This window comes from Poecilia mexicana, unplaced genomic scaffold, assembly GCF_051168715.1.
Source record: "Poecilia mexicana isolate PSO_F unplaced genomic scaffold, ASM5116871v1 scaffold_15, whole genome shotgun sequence".
Classification (NCBI taxonomy): domain Eukaryota; kingdom Metazoa; phylum Chordata; class Actinopteri; order Cyprinodontiformes; family Poeciliidae; genus Poecilia; species Poecilia mexicana.
In genome coordinates, this window is record NW_028263384.1 from 30950882 (window position 1) to 30976173 (window position 25292).

At 41.9% G+C, this 25292-nt stretch overlaps 2 protein-coding genes and 1 long non-coding RNA gene across 5 annotated transcripts in view; all 3 read right to left on the reverse strand.

Annotated features, from left to right (window-relative positions):
• Positions 1–547: 547 nt before the first annotated feature.
• LOC148155415 (uncharacterized) lies at positions 548–10709 on the reverse strand. The gene is made up of 2 exons (XR_015765523.1): positions 882–10709; positions 548–798 (listed from the first exon to the last, which is right to left on the reverse strand). It is a non-coding gene; the product is annotated as an uncharacterized LOC148155415 (long non-coding RNA).
• Positions 10710–10819: 110 nt separating this feature from the next.
• Positions 10820–12613, reverse strand: LOC148155416 (uncharacterized). The gene is made up of 3 exons (XM_088013437.1): positions 12468–12613; positions 11495–11596; positions 10820–11021 (listed from the first exon to the last, which is right to left on the reverse strand). Exons 1-3 carry the CDS (start codon positions 12514–12516, stop codon positions 10927–10929), a joined length of 246 nt encoding a protein of 81 aa, XP_087869563.1. The 5' UTR covers positions 12517–12613; the 3' UTR covers positions 10820–10926.
• A 1263-nt stretch (positions 12614–13876) lies between these two features.
• Positions 13877–25292, reverse strand: part of LOC106909508 (3'-5' exoribonuclease HELZ2) — a 28194-nt gene continuing 16778 nt past the window's right edge. Inside the window, exons 10-20 of one of the 3 annotated variants that reach the window (XM_088013435.1) lie at positions 25122–25207; positions 24150–24287; positions 23919–24074; positions 23685–23829; positions 23425–23541; positions 23153–23345; positions 20186–20335; positions 19899–20108; positions 18655–18808; positions 15494–15661; positions 13877–14346 (exon numbers count right to left, since the gene is read on the reverse strand). In XM_088013435.1, the coding sequence (XP_087869561.1) occupies positions 14246–14346; positions 15494–15661; positions 18655–18808; positions 19899–20108; positions 20186–20335; positions 23153–23345; positions 23425–23541; positions 23685–23829; positions 23919–24074; positions 24150–24287; positions 25122–25207 (1618 nt within the window). In that variant the 3' untranslated portion in view covers positions 13877–14245. Of the gene's footprint in view, positions 14347–15493; positions 15662–18654; positions 18809–19898; positions 20109–20185; positions 20336–21570; positions 21651–22208; positions 22416–23152; positions 23346–23424; positions 23542–23684; positions 23830–23918; positions 24075–24149; positions 24288–25121; positions 25208–25292 lie in introns of those variants that run through there. The other 2 variants (XR_015765522.1, XM_088013436.1) reach the window with 2 other exon arrangements.

The window sequence follows — 25292 nt, forward strand, 5'->3', positions numbered from 1 at the left end:
AAATGATGATGAACTTATTGATGATGAACTCATTGATGATGTACTCTACTGACCCGTGGGGTCGTGGCAAAATGGCTGTCCCTCGCCATATGCATACGTTCGTCTCATATTCACAAACGCATCATCCGATTTGCACCAGACATTGTATGAGTGACACTTGTGAACCTCTAAGGAGCCCAATAGACTTTAATTGTGATTTGACTCCACTGCGCCCCCTAGGTTAATCAAACACCTGTGTCTCCTTGCGATATTAGCTGATCTACACCAGATTTTTGTGCATTGTCTGGGAGCAATGTCGAACATGACAGGGTGACTATCTTCAGGGCGGGTTTGGCAGCTCCGTGAGAGCAAGGAAGTGGCTGGGGGTAGGCGGTGGCTGGGGTGACATGGTGCTGAGGGGAGGCAGTGGCTGGGGGGAGGTGGTGCTGAGGGGAGGCGGTGGCTGGGGGGAGGCGGTGCTGGAACATCCGCGGTGGCTAGGCTTGAGCGGCGCTTGGCTGCGAGGGCCGCTTGAGGCTCCGCGGAGCTTTAATTTCTTTTGCATCTGTTATTTTTCATCCGGTGTGGTCTTCTGCTGCTGTAGCCCATCTGGCTTCAGGTTTGACGTGTTGTGCGTTCAGAGATGCTCTTCTGCATACCTCGGATGTAATGAGTGATTTCTTGGGTTATTGTTGAAGTTCAAACCTGTCTGGCCATTCTCCTCTGAACTCTGGCATCAACAAGGCATTTGGGGCCACAGAACCGTCACTCACTGGATACCTCTCTCCATTAACCTGATAAATGGCAGACTAGGGGGGCCTAGACAAAGTAACAGGAGATCCAGATGATGACCAAGAGTAGTACCTTCTCCCAGAGTTCATAAGAACAGTAAAGTGACATACCCATTGCAAATGAGAGCTGTTCCTCTGGATTTGGTCTGGATCTGGAATGGTCCACACATTCCACAAACGTCTGTGGGTCTTCTGCCGAATACATTGGTGTTGGCAGCAGCAGATATTCTGCTAGTTGCTTCAGTGAAGGCTGCATGGACTTTAAATGAGGCCATCTTCACTTGAACTTAGTTATTTTTGGCTGTTGTTTGGAACAACCAGTGCTGATTGAATACAGAAAAAGGCAATAAGAAAAGAAAATTATTTTTCATGAAAATTTATATTATGATTTTACCGAACGCATAAAGGAGGGATATAGTCACTGCCATCCTCTGACGTTGAAACGTTTATTGTGTCCTCTTGTGGACCCGGGACATACTATGTGGATAGCTAGAAATATTGGCCAAAGACACTAAGAATGTCACATCTCCATGTTAAATGTGTTTAAACAATACTTCAATTGAGTTCTGAATGTCATTAAAGTCACTTTCATTGATGTCAAAGGGTGTCACACCAACATGAAAAAATATTTCTATGCAATTTTAGCTGCAGAGATCACTCATTGCATATTTTCCTACAACTAAGAATAACAGACATACAAAAGTTTTTTTCCAAATCAGAATTTTTCCTGACATACATAAAGAGTCTCTTGTGATGTACTTTGTTTCCAAAGCCTGAATTGGAGTCTCCTGAACTTCATGGCACCCCATATCCTCCCCAAAGTCATCTCTGTAGAAAACCAAATAGAGGTTAAGTCATATTCAGATTTCTATCACACATTTATCCCTGATATAGGAGCCATTTATCTTTTCCTGTGCTTATCGCCACCAGGGGGCGTATTTCATTTTGAGTTCCGAGTGTGTCTGAAGGAGGATGGGCTATTTAAGGTCGAGCGTGAATCTCTAGATTTACGCTCGGCAGTACGAATCTTCGTTGACGGCATGTAAAACCAACGCCTAACAGGAACAGCAACCAGTAGCCTAAAATACAGGACTTTAGCTGCTACACCTGGTGTCTACTTCATATGGTGTGTCTGTACCACATTAGCAGTGTTGTGGTACTCGAAATTGGTCTTTGCCCTTGTAGGGCCAGAGCCCACATGGGCCCTATATGGTGGTGGCCCACATTGGTTTGTCCATTTAGGGCCCATGTAGGGCCCATGTGGGCTCTGGCCCTACACGGGCAAACCCATGTGGGGCCATTGTGGAACCCGCGGACAAACCCATATGGGACCCATATATCAGCCCTCCTTTCCCCCACATGGGTCCCACCTAGGCATGCTGGCTGGGAAGTTATGACGAAAATAAGTGATTAAATTGTTTTCAATGGACTTCCGGTGACGCCATGAAAGGAGAAGCAGCCTGATTGCCCTACTCCGAGGAAAATCCCTTAAAACTAGCTTATTTGGCGAAATAACATATAATTTATAACAATTCGACGAATTACAGAAAAGAAGCTGATAAGAAAAGTAAAACGACTTCGCGAAAAGAAACCTGCCAACTTCCAGAAACTATGGCGGTCGTGAGCGAACAGAAAGACAACATGGAGACCGTACTTGCAGAGCTAATACAACTGAGAAAGGAACACACGGATGCTTCACACGATACTAAAGCTACTCTGTCAAGGGTGGAATCATCATTGAAAGACGTGCTTGAACGAACGACGAAACTGGAGCAGCAAATTACCGACACCAACCAAAGAGTGAGCGACGCTGAGGACCAGCTGCTCCGCCATGACCGCGTGCTGCGCTACATGCTACAGAGAGAAGCTATCTCTCAGCTAAATGTGAAGACCTCGAGTCAAGATCCAGGCGCAACAATCTACGCATCTACGGGATACCTGAAGAAGAAAAGAACGACATGATTTCCTTCGTGACTGACTTGATGCGCACCTGACTCAAACTACCGCAGGACATGAATCTGAATATAGAGAGGGCCAACCGGTCGCTAAATGTGAAGCCCAAAGACTCCACTCCCCCTCGGTCAATCATCGTCAGGTTTTCTAACTACAGAGTGAAAGAAAAAGTAATACAGACGGCATGGAGTAGACGTGATGTTACCCACCACGGCCAAAGGATATACTTCGACCAAGATTACACGGCGAACGTACAGAAGAAACGCAAACAGGTCCGAGAAGTTATTAAGCAACTTAAAGACAAAAACGTGAAAGCAGGGTCACTTTTCCCGGCTCAACTGAAAATCCACCTGGACTCCGGTGTGAAGACCTTTGCAACACTTGCAAGAGCAGCCTCAACACTGGAGAAGATGGGAATCCATGTCAAGATAGATGAGCGTGAGAGATACCGAGAGGAACTGCTGGGCGAATCCTGGACCACGGTGCCCGGAAAAGCAGGAGAAACTATGCTGAGCATAACGGACATGCGGGCGATTTTACAAGGTAATAATTAAACCAAGGATTTGGGAGTAATATATGGACAACTGAAATCGATCTCAAAGTATCACATTTGGGATAAAATGACTTGAAAGAAGGCTAGTTTAGTAAAATATGAAACAATTCTGTATACCAGGGAATTTCCTCACCACGGGAACGGTAGGATGATTTATTTTTTCTACTTTATTTTATGTATACTTGTATTTGGAAAGGCAAGTCCGGGAACAGACTTTTGTTGTCAGACTGCTATTACACGGCGTGTTCAGGCGAAGGGATTCTGTCACACCCATAGACATAATATAAGGGGTGGGGTTAGGGTTACCCTAACCCTAACCCTTATATTATGTCTATGGTCACACCCCCTTCGTCGCCATGGAGACCAGTGAAGCCTGTTCACTTTAAAGTTCAAGTATGTTCTAATGTTTGTAAACTTTACCTTGAGCAATGTAGCAAATGTGCAATCACATTGTGTAAAATACATATTTTACATTAATATTGATACTTACAGGATCAGTAATATAGAAAAGGTATTCATAATTAAAAGGTACATATGGAAAAACTAACAATCGTAACATATACAGGTGCTGGTCATAAAATTAGAATATTGTGATAAAGTTCATTATTTTCCATAATGTCATGATAAAAATTAAATTGTCATATATTTTAGATTCATTGCACACCAACTGAAATATTTCAGGTCTTTTATTGTTTTAATTTTGATGATTTTGGCAAACAGCTCATGAAAACCCAAAATCCCTGTCTCAAAAAATTAGAATATTATGAAAAGGTTCTCTGAACGAGCAATAAAAATAATCATCTGAATCAACAAAGTAACTCTAAACACCTGAAAAAGATTCCTGAGGCCTTTAAAAACTCCCAGCCTGGTTCGTTACTCAAAACCGCAATCATGGGTCAGACTGCTGACCTGACTGCTGTCCAGAAGGCCATCACTGACATCCTCAAGCAAGAGGGTGAGAAACAGAAAGAAATTTCTGAACGAATCGGCTGTTTGCAGAGTGTTATATCAAGGCACCTCAGTGGGAAGTCAGTAGGAAGGAAAAAGTGTGGCAGAAAACGCTGCACAACGAGAAGAGGTGACCGGACCCTGAGGAAGACTGTGGAGAAGGGCCGATTCCAGACCTTGGGGGAAGCAGTGGACTGAGTCTGGAGTAGAAACATCCAGAGCCACTGTGCACAGGCGTGTGCAGGAAATGGGCTACAGGTGCCGCATTCCCCAGGTCAAAGGTCAAGCCACTTTTGAACCAGAAACAGCGGCAGAAGCGCCTGACCTGGGCTACAGAGAAGCAGCACTTTGGACCACTGTTGTTCAGTGGTCCAAAGTACTTTTTTCGGATGAAAGCAAACTTTGCATGTCATTCGGAAATCAAAGTGCCAGACTCTGGAGGAAGACTGGGGAGAAGGAAATGCCAAAATGCCAAAAGTTTTATGGAGATGAAAATTTAATTTGGTCTGGAATCGGCCCTTCTCCACAATCTTCCTCAGGGTCCGGTCACCTCTTCTCGTTGTGCAGCGTTTTCTGCCACACTTTTTCCTTCCTACTGACTTCCCACTGAGGTGCCTTGATATAACACTCTGCAAACAGCCGATTCGTTCAGAAATTTCTTTCTGTTTCTCACCCTCTTGCTTGAGGATGTCAGTGATGGCCTTCTGGACAGCAGTCAGGTCAGCAGTCTGACCCATGATGGCGGTTTTGAGTAATGAACCAGGCTGGGAGTTTTTAAAGGCCTCAGGAATCTTTTTCAGGTGTTTAGAGTTACTTTGTTGATTCAGATGATTATTTTTATTGCTCGTTCAGAGAACCTTTTCATAATATTCTAATTTTTTGAGACAGGGATTTTGGGTTTTCATGAGCTGTTTGCCAAAATCATCAAAATTAAAACAATAAAAGACCTGAAATATTTCAGTTGGTGTGCAATGAATCTAAAATATATGACAATTTAATTTTTATCATGACATTATGGAAAATAATGAACTTTATCACAATATTCTAATTTTATGACCAGCACCTGTACTTTCTAGCAGCTAAGCAGACATCAGACTTGTTTGCCTTTACTGGTGATGAAAACTCGTCACTCTGGAGGAGAGGAAGAGGAGAGAGGAAGATGAGAGAGGAAGAGCGGCTCAGCCCCGTCCAGGATGACCATCAGGGTAGCCAACAAAGTCTGCAAGAAGATTTTGGCATATCTGGTGCTCCAGTTTCAAGATCATAGTTTAACCAAGTAAATAAAAAGTTAGTCCACGTTGTGATGATCCGTGGACTGATGGACGCCTTCAGCAGGTCCAGGTGCTTGGATCCAATGGAAAGGTAATCGGCACTGTGATCATGGCTCAGAAACACGAGGTGTTGCGATGCAAACCTGAAAAATTAAAAACACACACAAAAAAAACAAGCGTCCATATTTAGCTGAACAACATAATCAAAACTAATAAATCCTCAGCTCTTTTTGAGAGTTGCTTGATAATAAATTGACAATATCTCAGGAAATTAAACGTTTAAGTGAAATAGTTCTGGTATCACAAAGAAACTGCAAAAACTGTTTCAGAGGTGTAACAACACTGAAGTCACTGAGTAAGAGTGAACTAAAATACTACTTAGAAATGCATGTTAAAATCTGAATACTCTTGAAAGTGTGCAGCTGAAATTAATTTAAACTACTAGCAGGCAAAGCACAGTGTTCACCTGATATCTGTACCAACAGTAATACAAAAAATGATGCATAGAGGCATTAGTTTATAAAAGTCGAGGCAAACCTAAATTTACCATTTTAAAAACAAAAAGCAGTGGGAGGATGTAACTTCATAACTTCATTTTCTAAGCAGAATCTCAGAGGAAAAAAGAGAAATTACGTTGTGTAAAGCAAGAACAGATGATAGCAGCCAAGTGGAAAAATTCACTCTAACGTGGATAATAATTATGAAACAACAAAGGTAGACGTCATATTTTCGGTATTCGGGAAATACGTGATTTGTACCATTTGTTCTGTGGGTTTTTCATGTGGATCGGTGAAAGTTAAACGGCTGTAAATTGAAGGTTTTGGACCTTAATCTGACCGACTACCTGTGTGGTTTGGATCGGGCTGAAGCGTTGCTGCTCTCGGCTGTTCTTAAATTACCTGCTCGGTATCGGAGGGGCTCGTCGCTCCGACTGCACGTTAAATGTATTTTATATAATTGTCATAGAAACAAAAGCTAAGGAGCTGCCTAAAAATAAATTCATACTCCGTATAACACAAACGCATCAACACACATATTGACTTACCTTGTGCGGAATCGCTGCCTCTGTTCTCAGCCTGTTTCCGTAGCAGTGGATTTCCTCCGGCATTATTTTCCTCCAACAAATTATTCCAGTGAACGAAGCGTACAGCTTCCTTTTAACCCCCGTCTTCCCATTTCTGACGCTGGATCTTCAATATCCTCAAGCTTTGAAATAGCAGGCAGCTACAAACCGCGTGTTAGCTGTAGTGGCTAAGTTTTGGCTACAGTCCGCTGCCGCCTTGATATCAGCTGGAAAATGAAAACACTAAGTACCAGATGGTACTGGCTAATTACTGGACACAACGGCACACCACAAAACTCAGTCGTTGTACCAGCAGCTCACAGATATTTTAAGTTTTGCGTCTTTTTCATGGTACAGATCTTGCAGCTTTGGCCAAAAACAATAGGAGCAAGCAGGACCCGGAACCAACCTATGTGGAATAAATTCAAACGGAAATACGTCACCACCTCTACGAAATTAGCTGTGTTGCACTAGCACCGCCACACCAGCAGGGGACACACATGTTCGGGATAGAGAGCTTTATGAGAGTAAGTAGAGTTCCTTGGAGATCGTTCAGTTAGTGGTATGTTTCGTTACCGCACTATAAATAAACGTTCAGCTTCCGAAGGAACCTTTGACCGTCTCTTGCTCGCCGCACCACACGCTGTGGACCACGAAGGGAGTTAACCCTGAACCACTTCAGCCTAGGAGCGAGAAGGAGCTCCCCTGTGTTTCTCCCACGAAGTTTGGAGGTTCATCAGGAAAGGTTAACAGCTGTGGGTTTTTTTTGTTGCTATGAGTTTTGCACATAGCATGTTGACTCTGGTATTGTTGGAAACAGCTGAGCCTTGGCTTTAATCTGATTGGTAGTTTGTGTGGGCAGCTGCCGTTGTGTTTACCAGGTGTGCGTCGTTAGTGTCTAATTAGCCTCCAGTTTTATGTTTTTGTTTTTTTTTCATAAAACTGATTAGTGTTGGAGCTCGGTGTTGTTGAGGTAGAAAATATTGTTTCTATCATTTAGATCACATGTGTCAAACTCAAGGCCCGCGGGCCACATGTGGCCCGCCCAGCATTTTATAGGCTGATAATTGACTTAAAATAGGTTTTGAGCACGAATTGACTACAAACTACATCTCCCACAATGCATTCCGATTGTTACCAGCCAACATTATGGCTTCTCGCCACTAGAGAGCAGCAGAGTCACCTCAAGCTGCTTATTGATTTTCCCAGCGAATAAAACTGACATCGGCAGGTCGCGCTAGACTTTTTTTGTTATCCGTTATCTTGACCGACAACATAAAATAAAAAAAATCGGCCATGTACTATTTTTATCCTTGAAATTACAATCATATTAACATCGGCTATTTAGTCGCATTTTATGCGGTTTAGTTCATGTTCACCGTGAATCCAGATCCCATCACAAATTAAGCAGATAAATGTATCTAAATTTTTCTCCGTAGTGACAAAAACCACTGACTGGCCCCAATAACTTATAATAAATTAAGCGACTCCACTTAAAATTAGCATAACTTCACCCGCTGGGGTCTGAACGCACTTCCTCCTGGTTCCCATTAGTTGGATCTGTCTGATCCAAACAGATCAACTGAACTCTGTGAGTGTTTTACCCTGTGCGGTCCGGATTATTTATTTATTTATTTGCTTGGTTTCGCTTCTCCAAAACGGACAGATGTTACGTCTGCAGCTCCTCCAGAGCGCCACTCTCCTGGGTAACGTGAACCCAGAAGGCTCCATTTGTTAAATCCGCTGGATGAGTTACTTCCAGCGGTTTCTCAGTCTTCGCAGCGGCAGAGCGGCGTCCGCAGTGGTTGATCAGCGGACTGCGCATGTTACAGTCTGATTAACTTTTGCATCGTCATTTATTTCCTCAAGATAAACTGCCGGCTCCTCAAATGGATTAACACAACGTTGATTTCTCTTTAGTTTTCTCTGATCTGTAATGGAGACTTGAATTCAACCAAAGGTTTGTAATGCGCTTCCTAACCATTTTTTATTTGTAAGTATTAGCCAAGACTGTCTCTGCTAATGACATCTTCAATACATTTTTTGATCCCAGGCTTACTTTATGAACTGAACAGACACCATTATACATTTTGAACTGTAAATTTTATTTTAGGAACCATTTTTATTTGTAAGTATTGATTTTATTTTTGAACCATTTTTAATTTTTAAGTGTTGATTTTATTTTTGAAACCTTATTTATTTTGAAGTGTTGATTTTATTTTTGAACCCTTATTTATTTTGAAGTGTTGATTGTCTGAAAGACCTTACACATGAATTGCCCCATGTGGGGTTTGAACTGACAACCTCAGTATTACCGGCACGGTGCTCTAACCCGCTGAGCTAACCTATCTTACAAAGAGCTGAGTTTCCATGGACTTAAGAAGAACTTACATGATTTTACCACTGAAGATTTGATAAAAGTGCTTATATTCTAATGTTTTTCAAAACAACATACATAATATTTTATATTCCAGAGATTTTGTATTTTGAAGTGTTGATATTATATTGAACCATTTTTAATTCTCAAGTGTTGATTGTATTTCAGAGATATTTTTTATTTTAATGTGTTAATTTTATTTTTGAACCATTTTTTATTTGTAGGTATTGATTTTATTTTGTAGCCATTTAGCCAAGTCTCTGTAGAACCATTTGTCGCTGCTAAAGACATTGTCAATAAAATTTTTTGATCCCAGGCTTAGTTTATGGACTGTAATGTGAAATTAGGCACAAGTATAAGTCTGACAGTTTGTTCACCAAGTTACTGTGCTCTCTGAGAGGATCTGTAAGTATTTGACATTGTTCCATGCCCATTGTTGACAGAAACGGTTTTTGTAGGTTATGCATCTCTTGGGGTGCAGGGAGACAACAAGAGCCTTCCTCTTTGGTGATGGTTCATTTGCCAATCGACTTCAATGTCGGCTTCTTTGAAATCGAAGCTACTTTACTTCAATTACCAATTGGCAGTTCTATGGCGTAATGCATGTGTCAAACTCAAGGCCATCTTTGCATAAAGTCTATAATGTCTGCCCATGTGACTTGTTTTTATCATTTGTTCGCTCACCTTTAAACACTGATTTAAATATTGTAATTTTTAAACTGAGCAGTAATTTTACATCCATGGAAACTCAAATGTAATATTTAAAACTTCAATACATAAAATCAGTTATTTAACAATATGAGGTGTTTAATTTATTTTTAACATTGTATTTTATACATTTATGCTAGAGGTGCCCAAGTCTAGTTTTCCAGAGCTACCATCTGCAGCTTTAGATGGTTCCTTCTCTAACACACCTGGACCATTGACTCATTATAAGCCTCTACAGAACTGAATGAGGGAAGTCAACCTTTTGTCTGGGGTGTTTTAGCAGGGATGCACTCCTGATTTGTACCGTCAATGTGGCCCGTTGAGGGGGGCCAATATGCTGAAGTGGCCCTCGGTGAAATTGAGTTTGACACCCCTGATTTAGATGATCTTTCTCCCGATACGTGGATATGCAATATGCCTATATTGGCCACATGTGGCGCAACATGTTAGATATTGAATCAATAATTATTCTGATGTTGAACGAGTTAGCTAATGCTAAAATTAATCATCTAGCAACATTCTTGCCGTGCTGCATCAAGCTACAGTCATATTGCGTCGCCAGTAGTGATACTGTAACTGTCACTACCTTAGTTGTTTTTTCAATTAAACACAAAGGAAATCAAAAGAAATACTTACTTGTTGAGCGGAAATGTGGCTGACTGGATCTGTTTTGAATCCTTTGAAAAGTCACTTTGACTAATTTTTAGACTTTGTCTAATTTTCTCTTCTTAGTTTGACTTTCATCATGGGTCTGTTTTGGTTTACTCACCTTGGTTTTTGGAGCACATACTAGTTAGGGTTAGCTACCCTGAACTCAGATCATTGTTAGCCAAACCTGTGGGCAGCCGAAGACCTGTCCAGAACCAGTTGGGTCCGTTCAGACCCAATCTGGAGATGTTCAGTGAAAGACCTGCCCAAACATTCTGGTTCTGAGTTTCTGAAACCTGTTTTTGTTCTGAACCGAGGCGACTCAATGTCTGGACCTGAGTGTTCAGAAACAGGTCAGTCAGTGAAACCTAAAGCAGAACAGAACCTTTTTTTGTGATCTAATAGAACTACTTGTGTTCATCAGAACCTTTCAGTTGGGTTTTTCTGAGGTTCTCCTGCAGTCTGAATGGTACCGGGTCAGCTTGGTTCTATTGGTGAGATGTTCTGTAGAGAAACAAAATGCTGATCTTTGATCCAACCAACAGTTTGTTTATTTATTTGTATAGAATACATTAAATGGGCCCAGGTTCTAACTGGACCCGGATGAATATTCTGATTGGACCTCCAGTCTGGTTCTAGTTCTTGTCTCCATTGCAGCGGTCTGTGTAGCAGCAGGTCCAACCGGGTCGGGAGCAGTTCTCCAGTCGAGTGCAGCCTTTTTCTCCATTATCTGCAGACAGAAAACCCATCAGAACCTCTGCTGGACTGGACTGAGGTTCGGTCCAGTTTGCATGTAAACCTGACAGTCAGACCCAGTGTTAGGGTCAGGTCTTGCTACAAATCCAGACAAGGTCGGGTTCTTTTGGACCAGTTGGTCCAGAACATCTGGTGCCAAAGTAAAGTACCTCTGTGTTATTTCTGAGCAGGATGTTGTTTAAATCCCAAATTAAATTTATTTGTAGGATTTCCTCCTTTAATCTCTGGAATAAATGATAAACTTCCTGGCCAGCAGTGAAGCTGATAATCTATAATCTAATCCATGAATCTTTTCCTTCAGACTGGAACTCCTTATCAGGAAGTTCACTAAATAAAGTTAAAACCATCAGCTGATCCAGATGCTGGTTCTGCTGGAGGTTTCTTCCTGTTAAACGGCAGTTTCTCCTCTCCAATGTCGCCCTCTGCTGGTCAGGAGGAGTGACTCACCTCTGGTGTAGCAGGCCTGTTGGACCTTCCCAGTGCACTGCAGCAGCAGGTTGTTCACCATCAGGAAGTCTTCTCCATAGCAGCTGATGTGGAACTGCTGAGCTGAAGAACAAACAGGACAATCAGACAGAACCCGGCCAACCCTGAACATCCGGAGCAGTCTGGACCGCAGAGGCAATATTTCACCACCAGAGGGCACCACAGATGTTCATTGTTCCTGACTGCAAACTACAATAAATAAATAACTGATTCATGCATCCGTCAGAGCACAACACCTGGAAAATACCTGGAAAACACCTGGAAAGCCCTTTAAGCTCTGACCCATTTAGCAGAATCATCCTGGACTGATCCGGCTCTGCCACATCCAGATCTAACTGAGCCGTTCAGAACCAGAACCTCTCCAGGCAGGTCTGTCCAGAGGACATTCTCCCACAATGCACTGGGGTTCGTCACATTGCATTATGGGAAATTATTCCTCCTTGGTAATCTGCCATGGATCCACTGTGGCCCAAAGACGACCCTTAACTTTTAGAGTTGACCTTTCATTTCTCTGCAGGTTGTTCTGGGTTCATATCGGCCTTTAAGCTGCCATCAGGCCTTTAACTAGGCCATCTGACCAGCTGGATGCTTCAGCATCTCCTTGGTGAAAATATTTAATCTTTTCGTTTTTCTCCAGTTCTGCTTCATTAATTAGTTTTTTAATTGATTCTGTTGAACAATTCAGAAGCGACCTCTGGTTCCTATTGGTTCTTTGCTGGTTCATTTCAGTAATTTATTTTCTGTTGGTGATCTAATGGCAATAATCCAGTAATGTTGAGTTCAATCATTTTTTACGAACATTAAATGTTTTGCTTTGCAGCGCAGAATCTGGTACCGAAGATCCCGACCAGAACCGCCTATGGAGAATCTAGGACGTTGTTTCTGACTGGTTCTGGTTCTGATGGGTCCTGATGGGATGCAGAGTTGTTCTTACCGGAGCAGAGCGGCGGCAGCAGCAGCAGCAGCAGCAGGTAGACCTTCATGGTTCTGGTTCTTTGGATCCAAAAGGCTCAGAAAATAGAAACTGTGATCTGAGTGGAACGAAGTCGGACTTTTATCGTCTGCTGGTGAGAGATAAGAAAAGCAAACAATTCTGGACCCGTGAACTCCAGGTCAGAACCAACGTCAGCGACTCGCTTATTTAGATCTGCTGAGTCAAGGGTTTCTGCTGAGTCAGGGTTTCTGGTGTCAGGGTTCAAACTTACAGGGAAAAAGAATAAAACAAAGGAACCGAGCAGCAAAAGGCCGGCAGGTTTAACGAGAGAATCAGTAAGGAGTGAGATGGTTTGAGGTTAAATACTGGGAGACAAGACCAGAGCTGATTGGCTAACGAGGACAGAGAGGGTAAATAAATCTAACCATGTAACCATGGTAACAGCTGCAGGTTCACACAGACTCATAAATTAACGATATTTCTTAATGCGATTCAGACTTGCTTGTGTTCTAATTTAATTAAAATATTTAAAGGTATTTTGCTTGAATATTAATGTTTATATTAAATGTTGCTGAGCAGGAGACAAGACCGGATCAGACCAGTACTGATCCGGTCTGATCAGAACCGGATCAGAAGCAGACCTGTTTGTTCCCTAGAAGGGGGTGACCGACAAAATGAAATAAAGGCAGGAAGCAGAACTGCAACATTAGTGAGACATCAGACACACACCATGGATTCATAAAGCACAAACTTAACTCTACTTGAGGTTATTTATCTTCTTAAGGTATTATTTTATAAAAATATTATCCACATTTGACTTTCTCATCGGGAGATGCAAATGTGAAAGATCATGAGTAAATCGTGGTTCAAAAACTTCTACGTGAGAAACTTTCACAGTTATTGTTACCTGGAGACATGGAGCCGTCCGGCTGCAAATGGAGCCCAGAACCCTCAATCAGAAATCTGAGGACAAGAAGTCGCTAACTTCCATGTTAATCATGCTAGCATGATAGCTACATGGCCGCTAACCTGTAAGCTAGTGGCAGCAAGAAGCCAACCAACACGATGATTGACTTACAGTGTAGCAGTATTACAGTGCATTGCCAAGATGGCGGCGCTGGAACTGAAGGTCCATTGGCAGCATTTATACTAACTACACCTTATTTAATCATTAATAAATAGTAAACATTGAAAACATCAGTCGCAGCAGTCGGGTCGTACCAGGGAGATGCTGTTGTAACCATGGTGATGTTTGATCCCACAGATTATAGTACTCGACTCAAAAGCATCTCCATCCGGTCTGAAACCAGTTCCTGTTGCCTAGCAACGATGCTGTTGTTGACAGTGTAAATGCTCCGATCCAGAACCAGGTTCTGGTCCAGAGCGGAGCTTTAAAATGAACAGAAACATTTGAGTTGTTTAACCCAGTTTAATGAGACCAAAAGCAACAATTATTAATATTTAAAATTATGCTTGTTAAATTAAAGTAAAACATCATCAGAGATGATTCCTCACAACCATAAAAACCTGAGATCAGTGATTGGATAAATTCATCCAGGGTAGAATCAGAACTGGACCCGTTTGTTCCCTGGGGTCAGCTCAGCTGAGAAGTGGCATTAATATTCTCAGCAAACATGATTTTTAGTTTTACATAGAAATTCATCAAACAGACATCAATAATTTATGTAAAATCACCAAAGTGTCTGGAAAGTGGATAAAGCAGTGACACATGAGAGTCCTGTGGTTTCCATGGTTTCCGTCCCAGCTGACGATCGGCTTTAGACAGAGATCTTCTCTGCATCCGTCAGTGCGCTGTGCAGACAGTAGTAGTCCAGCAGGTGGCGCCACGAAGGGCTGAGTTGCAGCAGCTTCTGGTTGCCTTTCCCAGAAAAGGGAAGAAGAAAGCAGAGTTAAAGATGGATCTGATTCTGGACCAGATGCTGGACCGGTAGCAGACCTTTATGTGAGGAGACCACAAGACAACCATCTTCTGATTGGTTGTAAGATTGATTTGTGCCTCTGAGCAAATTGTCCACCAATCTGTTTATCAGTGTGTAAATGTGAGAGAATGGGTGGAAAGGGTTTTTAAGTGGTCAAAATGATTGGAAAATTATTACTAAATCCACGTTTTTTTTTAGTTATCTTGATGGTAGTATAGTAGAGCCACCATAGATATAAAAATTTAGCATATTACTGTCATGATCCGTGTTTCTGTGTATTTATTTTAAGGTTTTTCTGTGTTCAGTTTCTGTCCTGAGTCTCTGTTTCTGCGTCTCGCTGTTGATGGCTTCCCAGCTGTGTCTCATTCCTTGATTACCCTCCCTGTGTATTTAGTCCCACCTGTCGTCTCTTGGTCATTTGTCTGTTGCCTCCACAGTCGAACTGTAAAGTCCTGTGTTGGTTCAGCTCTCGTTTTCAGTCCTCTGTCTTTCAGTTGCTACCGGTGATTAGCTGTGTGCTACCGCCTGTGTTTGAGCTCTTTATTAAATTCATCATTATCTTCATCACTACCTGGGTCGTCAGCGTTCATTCTCACCACCACCAACCACACCCATGACAATTTCTGCCAAAAACCTTAGAAATTTCTATGTATTTTTTAGAAACTTGTTTAATCTTAAAGTTTCTGTTTTTACTAAAGTATTTCTGAGTTTCAAAAGTTGAAAATGTTAAATTTTACAATTCCAGATTGTTTTTTTTTCTAGAACTTTTCATCTCAGAATTTTACTCCTGTTGCTTTTTGATCCGTTCCATGAATTTCTGGCCTGTTCAGATGATCTGTGCAGATTTGCGTACAAATGATCAATAAATCTTCTTACAATTATCTCATTATGATGAAATTTTATTCTATGTTTTTGATGGTAAACCAATGGATTGATTTTTTTATACTGAACAAAAGCCAGGTCAATTTGGTAAACCAACAGATGTTAGTATATAAATGGGCCCTGGGTCACTTTGGACTGGAAAAATTGGACCCCAAGGTAAAAAAGGTTAAGAATCCCTGCTCTCGTTCACGGTCCCGTCCTTACCGATGATGCAAAGTCCTTCCTTGGCTCTGGTGATGGCTACGTTGATCTGGTGGGGGTCTCCAACAAAGCCAACATGTTTGGACATCCAGGCGACATCCGGTTCCTTCTCAATCTCCCTACTGGGAACGGAGCAGACTGTGGAGAGAATCACGTAGCGCCACTCGCTCCCTGGAGAAAACAGGATTTGGGTTTGGTTTGGTTCTGATACCGGGCTGAGGAAGAACATTCCTTCATTTCACGGCACAGTGGCGAGGCTGGGGTGTCATTTATAAAGGGGGTGTCCAAACAAAGTAGGAACTGAAACTTTACTTCCCACCAAACGTGATCTCTGAAAATAAACTTAGCAGGAAAACATGCGGTCTCTCACACGACCTCTGACCCAGATTTACCTTCGTTTTGGAGCCGGGGGAAACTGGCAATGCAGAACTGAAGCCTTATCTAACCTTTAATCAAAGATCGACTTTATTATAAGCAGTCAGCAGTTTTATTTATGCCCAGGTGCAAGTATAGGGGGAAAAAGTGATGACAGGGTCCGCCACAATTTAATTGTATTTTGTTCATAGAAATGAAAAAAAAAAAAAATCGGAGTCCTATCAATTGCAAAATTAATCATTTAGTATTTTCAAAGATTGTTTTTAGCACTAAAAATTTAATGTTCCCACTCCCAGACCAAAAAGCACACATCCATATTTGCCCTGAACCCCCCTATCTACGTTAAATGGTTCGTTCCTGCTTGGAGCTTCAGAGTGACGCTGTTAGCAGCAGACAGTAGGAAACAAGAACGACTGTGGCAGCTACTCTGCTGCTAAGAAAAGTTATAAAATCAGGTTTTCAAAAAAAAGAGAGAGAGAGAGAGAAAAGGCAAGAGTGTTAATTTATAACCCAGATTTTCTCCAAGAGAGGTGACTAGACTGTGTGAGATTATCAACCATTTAGCATATTTAGCTTAGCTACAAACTACTGTTTGCCTCCATAGCATTTAATGAATTAAGGAAAGAAACTACCAACATTCATATATTGAACTTGTCTCTTGTACCTTTTACCACTTAATAGATGAGTCAGTCAGCAGCAGCTCTAACCCACGTCCCTCCTGACCCGTCCTCTCCTGAGTGAAATTAAAGCTGCAGTAACTTTTATATAAATAGATTTTTTCCACATATTTTTTAAAACTGTCATTATGTCGTGACAGTATGGTATCAGAGGTAATCTGTGAAAAATCTATTTCCTCTGCTTTCTCCCAGTGCTAGAAACAACCAGTCAGAGGCAGGAGAGTTTTAGTGCTGTCAATCACCATCTCATGTGGTGCTGCTCGTCCTTCCTTCCCCTCGATTTGTGCCGTACTGCAGCTAGCCTAGCACAGAGCTGTGCAGATTCAAACTGAATGCTCAGTTTAGCTAGCATAGCTACCAATGACGGCAGATAAACGGTTTCTTGTAATAAGTTGTTTCTCCCCCATTAGCACATTTAGCAGTGAGTGAATGAGGATGATTGACAGCGCTAAGAGCGTCCTGCTGGTTCTGATTGGTTGTTTTGGTCAGAACGGTGCATTACTTTAACAAGTAATTCAGGAAGGAGATGGAGGAGATTGTTTTCACAGATTATCTGTCTCATAGCAAACTGCTACAGAACAAAATTAAGCAACCTACTTACATACTGGATGTGGACTGTTGGATGTTAAATTCATGAGCAGTAAATATTGTGCTAATTATCAGCATTGAACCAAAGAAAGCAAGGCAGATGCAGCCTTTAAAGTTGTGACACTTTTTATGGGTCAAATAAACTCAAAAAATTGTAACTGCAGGTGTCAGAATCAGGATGATGGACGCCAACGCCGTGCGTCTCTAATATAACAGATGGGTTGGCACTGCTGGCAGCCCTCGCAAAGAGGCAATCAGGAAGAAACATGTTTTCATTGACAGCCAAGATCTCCTGGTGGCTCCAACATGGACCAAATTTCTGGCTCATAACTCCTTCATCATGGAGCAAAACAGGGAATAGCCTGCAGGTGGCGCTCTAGATGATGGCTGGATTCTTGGTGAGTCCATTAAAAACTAAAATGTTATCTAGCAATTAGGGCCAGATGTTCTGGTGCAGTATTCCACTATAACCTGCAGGGGGCAGTGGCTGGGGTTCCAAACTCCCAGAGCAAAGCAGACGTATGTTTTCCTAACATTCACCCTGAACTGGAACGCCTCCCATCAGAATCATGATGGCGGTGTGGAAACCTTTTATCATGCTGCTATAACGGCTTCTGGAAATGAGATTCTTTCAACTCTTCACTTCACTCACATTGATTTTTGGCTCATGAAATTATGTTTTAACCAGTGATGGCATAGTTACTTTGAAAAAGTAACTTTAATTGGATTACTGACTACTCCTTGAAAAAATAACTTAGATTACTGATTACTTGATTTGGAAAGTAACTAAGTTACATTCAAAGTAACTTTTTTAGTTACTTTCAGCAGCTGCTAACAACAACGCCCCGCCGCCTGTGAAAATTACTTTGCCAAAACTTAATTATAAGCTATTTTATAATAGTATCATCACCAATGTGTCTCCACTTATAAGAAGGGGAGATTGTTTTATGGTTACAAAAACCTTTAGTAATTTGTGTGTTTCAATTGTCTGGAAAACTCTAAGAAGGATTTTAGAGGCCCCATCTCCCCCCCGGCCTCCAGGTTCTGTGTTACGGCCCTGCGTTTGGTGTCAGCACACAGAGCTCCTGCTGCAGCTCCACAGCTCAGACGGCTGCTGCACAGATTTGTGACACTTATCTTAACATTAATTATTATAATGGTGTTTAGTTGCACAACTTTACTGACTCGTCCATTCGTGGCTGTTTTCACGTTTTTTACGCCGTTCATATTAGTCTCGATGTTTGTGGTTTTCTGGAGCGCAACGCGAAGCTCGACTTCGTTCACAGCTAATATATGACCCAGTGACTGTAGTCTGACTACTGGATTTGAAATAGCAACGTGTTAGATTCCTTGTTACTGAAAAAAGAGGTCACTGGTTTTAACCCCAACCGATTGGAGGACCGAAGCCTCTGCACCTGGTGGACCAAGTATGGTCTACAAACCAAGCCATGTAGACTCTTAACGTAGATGCTAAGCAGTGTTTCGTAAACGAGACCCTGGATCTGGTCCCAGAGAAACTTTTACCTTGGCTTTTTGTGATGGTGGTCACTGTAATTCCTCCCAGTTTCATCTTGGTCAGCTCCTCTCGGATCTCTGCTACTTGGGCATTATAAGGAGACAGAACCACAATGCTCCTCTCATCCACTCCTGCTTTTACGAGCATTTCAGCAATCTGAGTCTGAAAAACAATCAGCAGCGATTAAAATCCTTAATTTAATATCATGATTCCATTACAGGAAATCTTTCCAGCCAACAGCCATCACTAATAGTTACAACACTTAATTTCCCTTTGGGATCAACAAAGTATTTTTGAATTTAAAATATCAGGAAAGTAGCTTCAGATGCTGTGGGACAAACTGGCCACTCCTCCTCTCTTTCTTCTTCTACTACTCTCCAGTTTGCACCGTTTGCTGTCATTTTCTCTCCATGGCAGATCCACCTGCTCTGTGTTCTGATTGGCTGATTCCTTCCTGGAGGCGGCTGACATGATGCTGCCATCACCTAATCGCTCTCCCTCTCCTGCTGGTTCTACTTTCATGAACATCAGAAATAATCCAACATCAGTTCATATGTTTCTTCTTCTAACCTTGTCTTCGCTAACCTCCAGTCAGTCGGGTCACATGAGCCCGGTTCTGGTTCTGCTGGAGATTTCTTCCTGTTAAAGGGGAATTTTTCCTCTCCACTGTAGCTACATTCATGCTCTGTATGAGCAATGGCTGTAAAGTTAATGATTCCATGCAAGTGATTGTCGCCCCCTGCTGGCCAGGAGGAGTGAATGCTGTAAGGACCTGCTGGGCTTCCTTAGATAGAAACTTCTGAACAATTAGAGCATACTGTACAGCTTGGGAAATAGGATCAGTTAGAATGTGTGATTGAATGAAAATATTTTTGTAAAATGAGATGACACTTATGATGAAGTGGCACTATATAAATAAACAGAATTGAATTGAATATCATGATATTAAAGCATGGATAGCGACTGGTGAAGAGAATACCTTAATTATAATTTTTAGTTTTGCATCATCACTTTTAGACCTCCTCTTCCTCTACTTGCAGATTTAATCATGTATAAAGCAACTCCTGCTTGGAGGAGTTGCTTTATACTCCTCCAAGTATAAAGCAACTCCTTTATACTTGGGACTCGGGTAACTTTCCCGAGTCCCTCAATGGATCAATGACATGACCTTGAGATGCTCTTGGAAAAGTTACCATCTTCTAACACTCCAGCTTGTTTTGGTTCTGGTATCTGAACAGAAAATGTTACGTACCACTTTCTCTTTCTCACTGTGGTTGACTTTAGATTTGTTGTTGCCCTTTGCAGTCTTCACCACCAAACGAATAGTTTTTCCTTCAACGTGTCCAAACACGATTGGCATCGTCTTGCCGTTAACACGCAAGAGGCTGCTCGGCTGCTCCTCACCCGTCTTCAGCTTGCTCTCATAAAATTCCTTTGAGGGAAACTCACAGATGCCCTGGTGCTGTTAAAACCAAACACAGCATGATGGGTTATGGTGCACTGTTGCCGTTACTCATTGAGGATATATTTGATGTTCACCATTCTGTACTGGGTGTCCAGCATCACAGCCGTGTTTTTATGGAGCCTGGTGTAGTAGCGCTCAAAAAGAGACGTGGCCATCCCCAGCTTCTTCACACTCTGGTTCTTCACAATTGGCTGAAGCTGTTTGTGGTCCCCAATCAGCACCACCTGGCAGACCGCCACAAAGTTCAGAGGTCAGACAGAAGCCAGCAGACCCCAGGCTCCTGGAGAAACTTTCCTGTCTAAGGATTCCAACAATGTTTTTTCTAATAAATTCAACTTTTTGTTAAAATGCTGTAGAAACCCTGTGCCATCTGAGATAGTAAGAGACAAACCTCTTTAGACCATCCTATAAACCAGGGATACTCGACTCCAGGCCTCAAGACGATGACACAAGTCCAGGTGTTTCATGAGGGAGACACTAGCCAAACCTCGGCTAGCACCGAAGCACTACATGAGGAAGATTTGCTAAATGGGCCCAACTGTGAGCTTGCCCCAAATGCTAGACTAGGATTAAAACTTTCCTCTCTGGTAAAGCTGACAGCTGGTTGAGGTTATTCTGAGATACTTCTGTAGTTATGCTGCTACAGGCTTACTGACCACTCCTCCTCTCTTCCTTCTCCTACTACTCTACTTTGCACTGTTATTTCTACTGTTAACTTACTGTTTTCTGTTATTTTCTCTCCATGGAGTAAAAGAGGAAATACTATTTATGGGGTTGTTTTTGCAAAACAACTCGAGGTACCACTTTATTTGACGAGGTGTGCATAAAACTGACTTGACACTGTCATAAGCATGAAGGCGTCTATGACTGTTGTCATGAAGTGTCATTCGGTAAATAATGACACTTTTAATGCAAAGTTGCTCTAAAAGTTGCATTAAAAGTCCATTAGAAGTGCTAACTTTGCATTAAAATGTTCTTATATACAAAATAATGCAAAGGTTGCACTTTTAATGGACTTTTAAAGCAACTTTTAGGGCAACTTTGGAATAAAAATGTCATTTAGCGAATGACACTTCATGACAACAGTCATTGACTTTCATAAAGACGCCTTCATGCTTATAACAGATGTTATGCCATGTTTATGACAGTGTAATGTCAGACTAATGCACACCCCGTCAAATAAAATGTTACCCATCACCGCTTCTACTTGTCAAACAGCGTGGCGGATGACGAGCAGCCCGGTAGCAGTCGCCGTTCTCTGCGTGTGATCCTGGCATTAATGGTAGAAAGAACCGGAATGGCGACTGCAGGGAAGGGAAACTGGTACCGGACTGGTCCATCATCCGCCGCTCTGTTGTTACAAGCGTAGTGTGCATGAAGTCAGTGTAGCTTAGCCTAGCACCGAATGTCAGCCATGACGAGGAACGGCGGGCGGGACTTCCTTCTGAGGGCAACTCACCCTGTGGGCCGCACTAAACTTTCATATCACGGTGGCCCACCAGACATCGTCCTGCGGGCCGCGAGAATGAGACCTCTGGTCTAAAGAGTTCAAGGGAAATGAAAGAACTTGGGTTGGAATGAAATGGACTCGTGGGAAAGACACTGTTTGTAAACAACACTACACATATTTGTTTTACAATTTATATACAATACAGGTGGCCTACACGTAATTAATACACTAGGAACACGTGGGTGAGTGTGAGTGAACATGAATATGTGAGATAGTATGAGTGAGAATGTGAACGTAAGAGTGCGTGAATGAGCACAACCATTATGTGACAAATTATTCCTATAAAGACTTTGGTTATTATAATTCAGTACTTCAATTACTCAATCACTCTGAATTATATGTGCTTTATGGACATTTCTTCATAAGTTGTCATCAAGATTATGTATCAGTGCTGTTGTATTAACCATCATCATGAATATCTATGATTTAGTTCACTGCGGATCCATGATTGTGTTACATTTGTGCTAACTTCATATGATGCTGGCGGGTGCCTGTGGCGGGAATCATAAGGTAGTTTTTTCCCTGAAATAACACAAATCAACAAAAGGCCAACAGAGTTTTTCACTCTTATACAAATGGAGATCAACCTGCTCTGCTCTGTGTTCTGATTGGCTGATTCCTTCCTGGAGGCAGCTGACATGATGCTGCCATCACCTAATCGCTCTCCCTCTCCTGCTGGTTCTACTTTCATGAACATCAGAAATAATCCAACATCAGTTCATCTGTTTCTTCTTCTGAACCTCCAGCCGGTTGGGTCACATGGTACTGGTTCTGGTTCTGCTGGAGGTTTCTTCCTGTTAAAGGGGACCAAATTAGGACCAAATTCACCATGAAATTTTTGGTGGGAAAATTTCATGCAAGTCAATGACTCGATGAAATTTTCTGGTTTTCCTTCTATTTCATCCTTGCTGCCATTGCAGAGCTTAATCTCGCGGGATTAGACTAGAATAACCAGCCTAATCTCTGGTTCTGTAAATAATACAAGTTTACATTTGTTATTTTGGGAGCACAATGCACTTAAATGCATCATGTGCTATGCTGAATTAACGGCATCCGAGAGTAGTAGGACATCTTCATCAATTATTAACTGAAACAAAAAAATCTGTATTTTCTCTTCTTTCTTATGCACTTCTTGTTACTGTGCACTATTTTATTTTTATATTTGTATCATGTTCGAATAAAATTTCATTTCATTTCATTTCATTTCATTTCAAAATTTCATTTCAATTATTCATCCTGAAATTTGTAGTTTTGATATATCAAGGGACCAGATGTGATGTCTTCTCTGGATGTGTTTTAATGTTTATGAAACATGGTGTTATCAAATTCTTTTTGGGATATTATTAAAACTGACCTGAACTAAAAACATGGCTGTTAAGAATCATTGAGGATCTATGAATCTGGAAACCATGTCAGATAGCATGGTACAGTGAAGTCTGAGAAACCAGAACATTTGGTGGGAAAACCTTTAGGGTTAGGCTGGGCAACATGAGCAAACACAGAATGGAACGTTTTAAGAAGGAGACAGAACCTGTTCAGGATTGTTGCAGACTAACGGAATCAGAGTCTGGGGTTCGGTGGCCATTGCGCTTTCATCGATCAGGATCTGACGTGCACTGACGGTGGAGGAGAGGATGGGGGTGGATGACTGTGTGCACGTGCACAGTATGATGTCATGTCTCTTCAGCTCAAGAATCCGAGCTTCTTTGAGAATGCTCCTGTATCTGGATGGAAAAACAAAGAAGATCTATTGTTTTTATATCTATTTCATTTTATTGAGCTCTTTGAAAACACTAGACTTACTCTTTCACTTCCTCAAGAGTCAAGACTTCCTTGAGCCTAATCCGTTCATCAAATTGTTTGATTTTTTCTGAAAAGTGGTTTTGCGGCTCACGGATGCGATGGTGCAGAGTGATGCTCCTAAAATCAATGCAACACATGCAAGTATAGACGAATAAGGAAACCTCTCAGAAGTCACTAGTAGCAGTGAGGGCATCTTTCCTGCTGCTTGCACACTGCAGACATGCTACCTGTGGAGAGTCTTAACTGAAACAGTGCAGTACCTGAGCTCTGGGTTGGACTTGTCCTGGCGAAGTGACCTTTGGGAAAACTGCAGGTCACTGTTTGGATAAGGGTATTCAACGTTCTCTACTTGCTGGCCATAGACTCTGAGGATCCGAAGACTATTCTTAAACCTCATCAAATACTCTGGATCAATCAGACACACATGGCTCCCAATCAAAATCCCAATGTCCAACCAGAACTAATTTAAACATTGTTTCAAAAAGTAAACTTACCTGCAACAACGTCCACTGACTTGTTGGACGGACCGCAGTAGAGAATGACTTCCTTTTTGTCTTTGTCTCTTCGGTCTTCAGATATCCTGGGGTTGTTGGAGTTCATCTCAAAGAACCAGTACACAATATTCACGCCCACCACCGTCTTCCCAGTTCCTGTCAGACAAATAAAAAGGAGATCTTTAACGCTGCATGTGGAAATAGGAATATTAATCACATTTCTGCTCCCACCTGGTGGTCCTTGTATCAGGGTAAACCTGTTATTTAGAGCAGCTGCAACCGCTTGAAGCTGACTGTCATTAAGCTCTGGCAGTTTTGCTGGCAACTTTTTCCTGGCGATCTGGTGTTTCAGCACACTGCTTGGCATAACTGGAAGATTAAGCAACACACAACATAAATTTGTGTCACTTGGATCAAGGCGGGCCGGACTCTGCTAGCTTGATTGCAGTGTGTCCGTGTGAAGAATAAATCTTCACACTCCAGGGTTATTAATAGAGTTCGACTGGGCTCTGGCTTGGCCTGATTGTCTTTGCAATATACTTGGTTCCAATTGGTAAAATCATTGTACAATATGGGACGAATTAGAGCTATGATGAAGGTCTTAGCACTGGCAATCACTCTCGTGTGTTAATGCTGTTATTTCTTCACTCTTGATGCCAAATGTCAACACAAGGACTAAAGTACGATAAGAGTTGGAAGCATTTTTAATTCTCTGAGTAAAGCCAATTGACTCTAAGACAGCATTAAAGGCTACCTTTAAGATTAAACTTTAGGTGTCAAAATGAATGTTAACGTCTCCACAATAACATTATCAGCACTTAACACTGAACCAGACAAAACAAATGAGATCTCACTGAAAAATCCAGACTTGGGGTCTGGTGGACAATACAAATAACATCCGTGTTGAATCTGAGGTTAGATTTGAAACGTTCCTGCTGCTGGTAAAGACCAGAACAGTTTTATGATATCCAGCTACACACTGGTCTAGTAGGTTCCACCAGAGCTAGTTTGGCAACTATGAGCTCACCAAACTATTTTAAATGGACTGTTCTGTCCATCTGCCCGGCCACAGATTGGAGACCTGACCAGAATCTACTCTGCCTCTCCAATAACTATCCAGACAATAAAATCCTCTCTGCAATGATTTTTTATAATCCTTTCAGTTTAGTTAATGGGTGGATGGGTGTTCAGTACTTTCCCTACCTTTTTTGGGAATCTTATGGCCTAGTGCAATCCTCTTGACTAGGTCACATGCCTTTTCGAGGTTGAGAACAGCAGCTTCTTTCCGGCTGTAGGAAAACAAAGACAGACATTCATTTTAGAGAAAATGAATGAATTTCATCACCAACCAGAGGTGAAGAGCTTTAAAAGAGG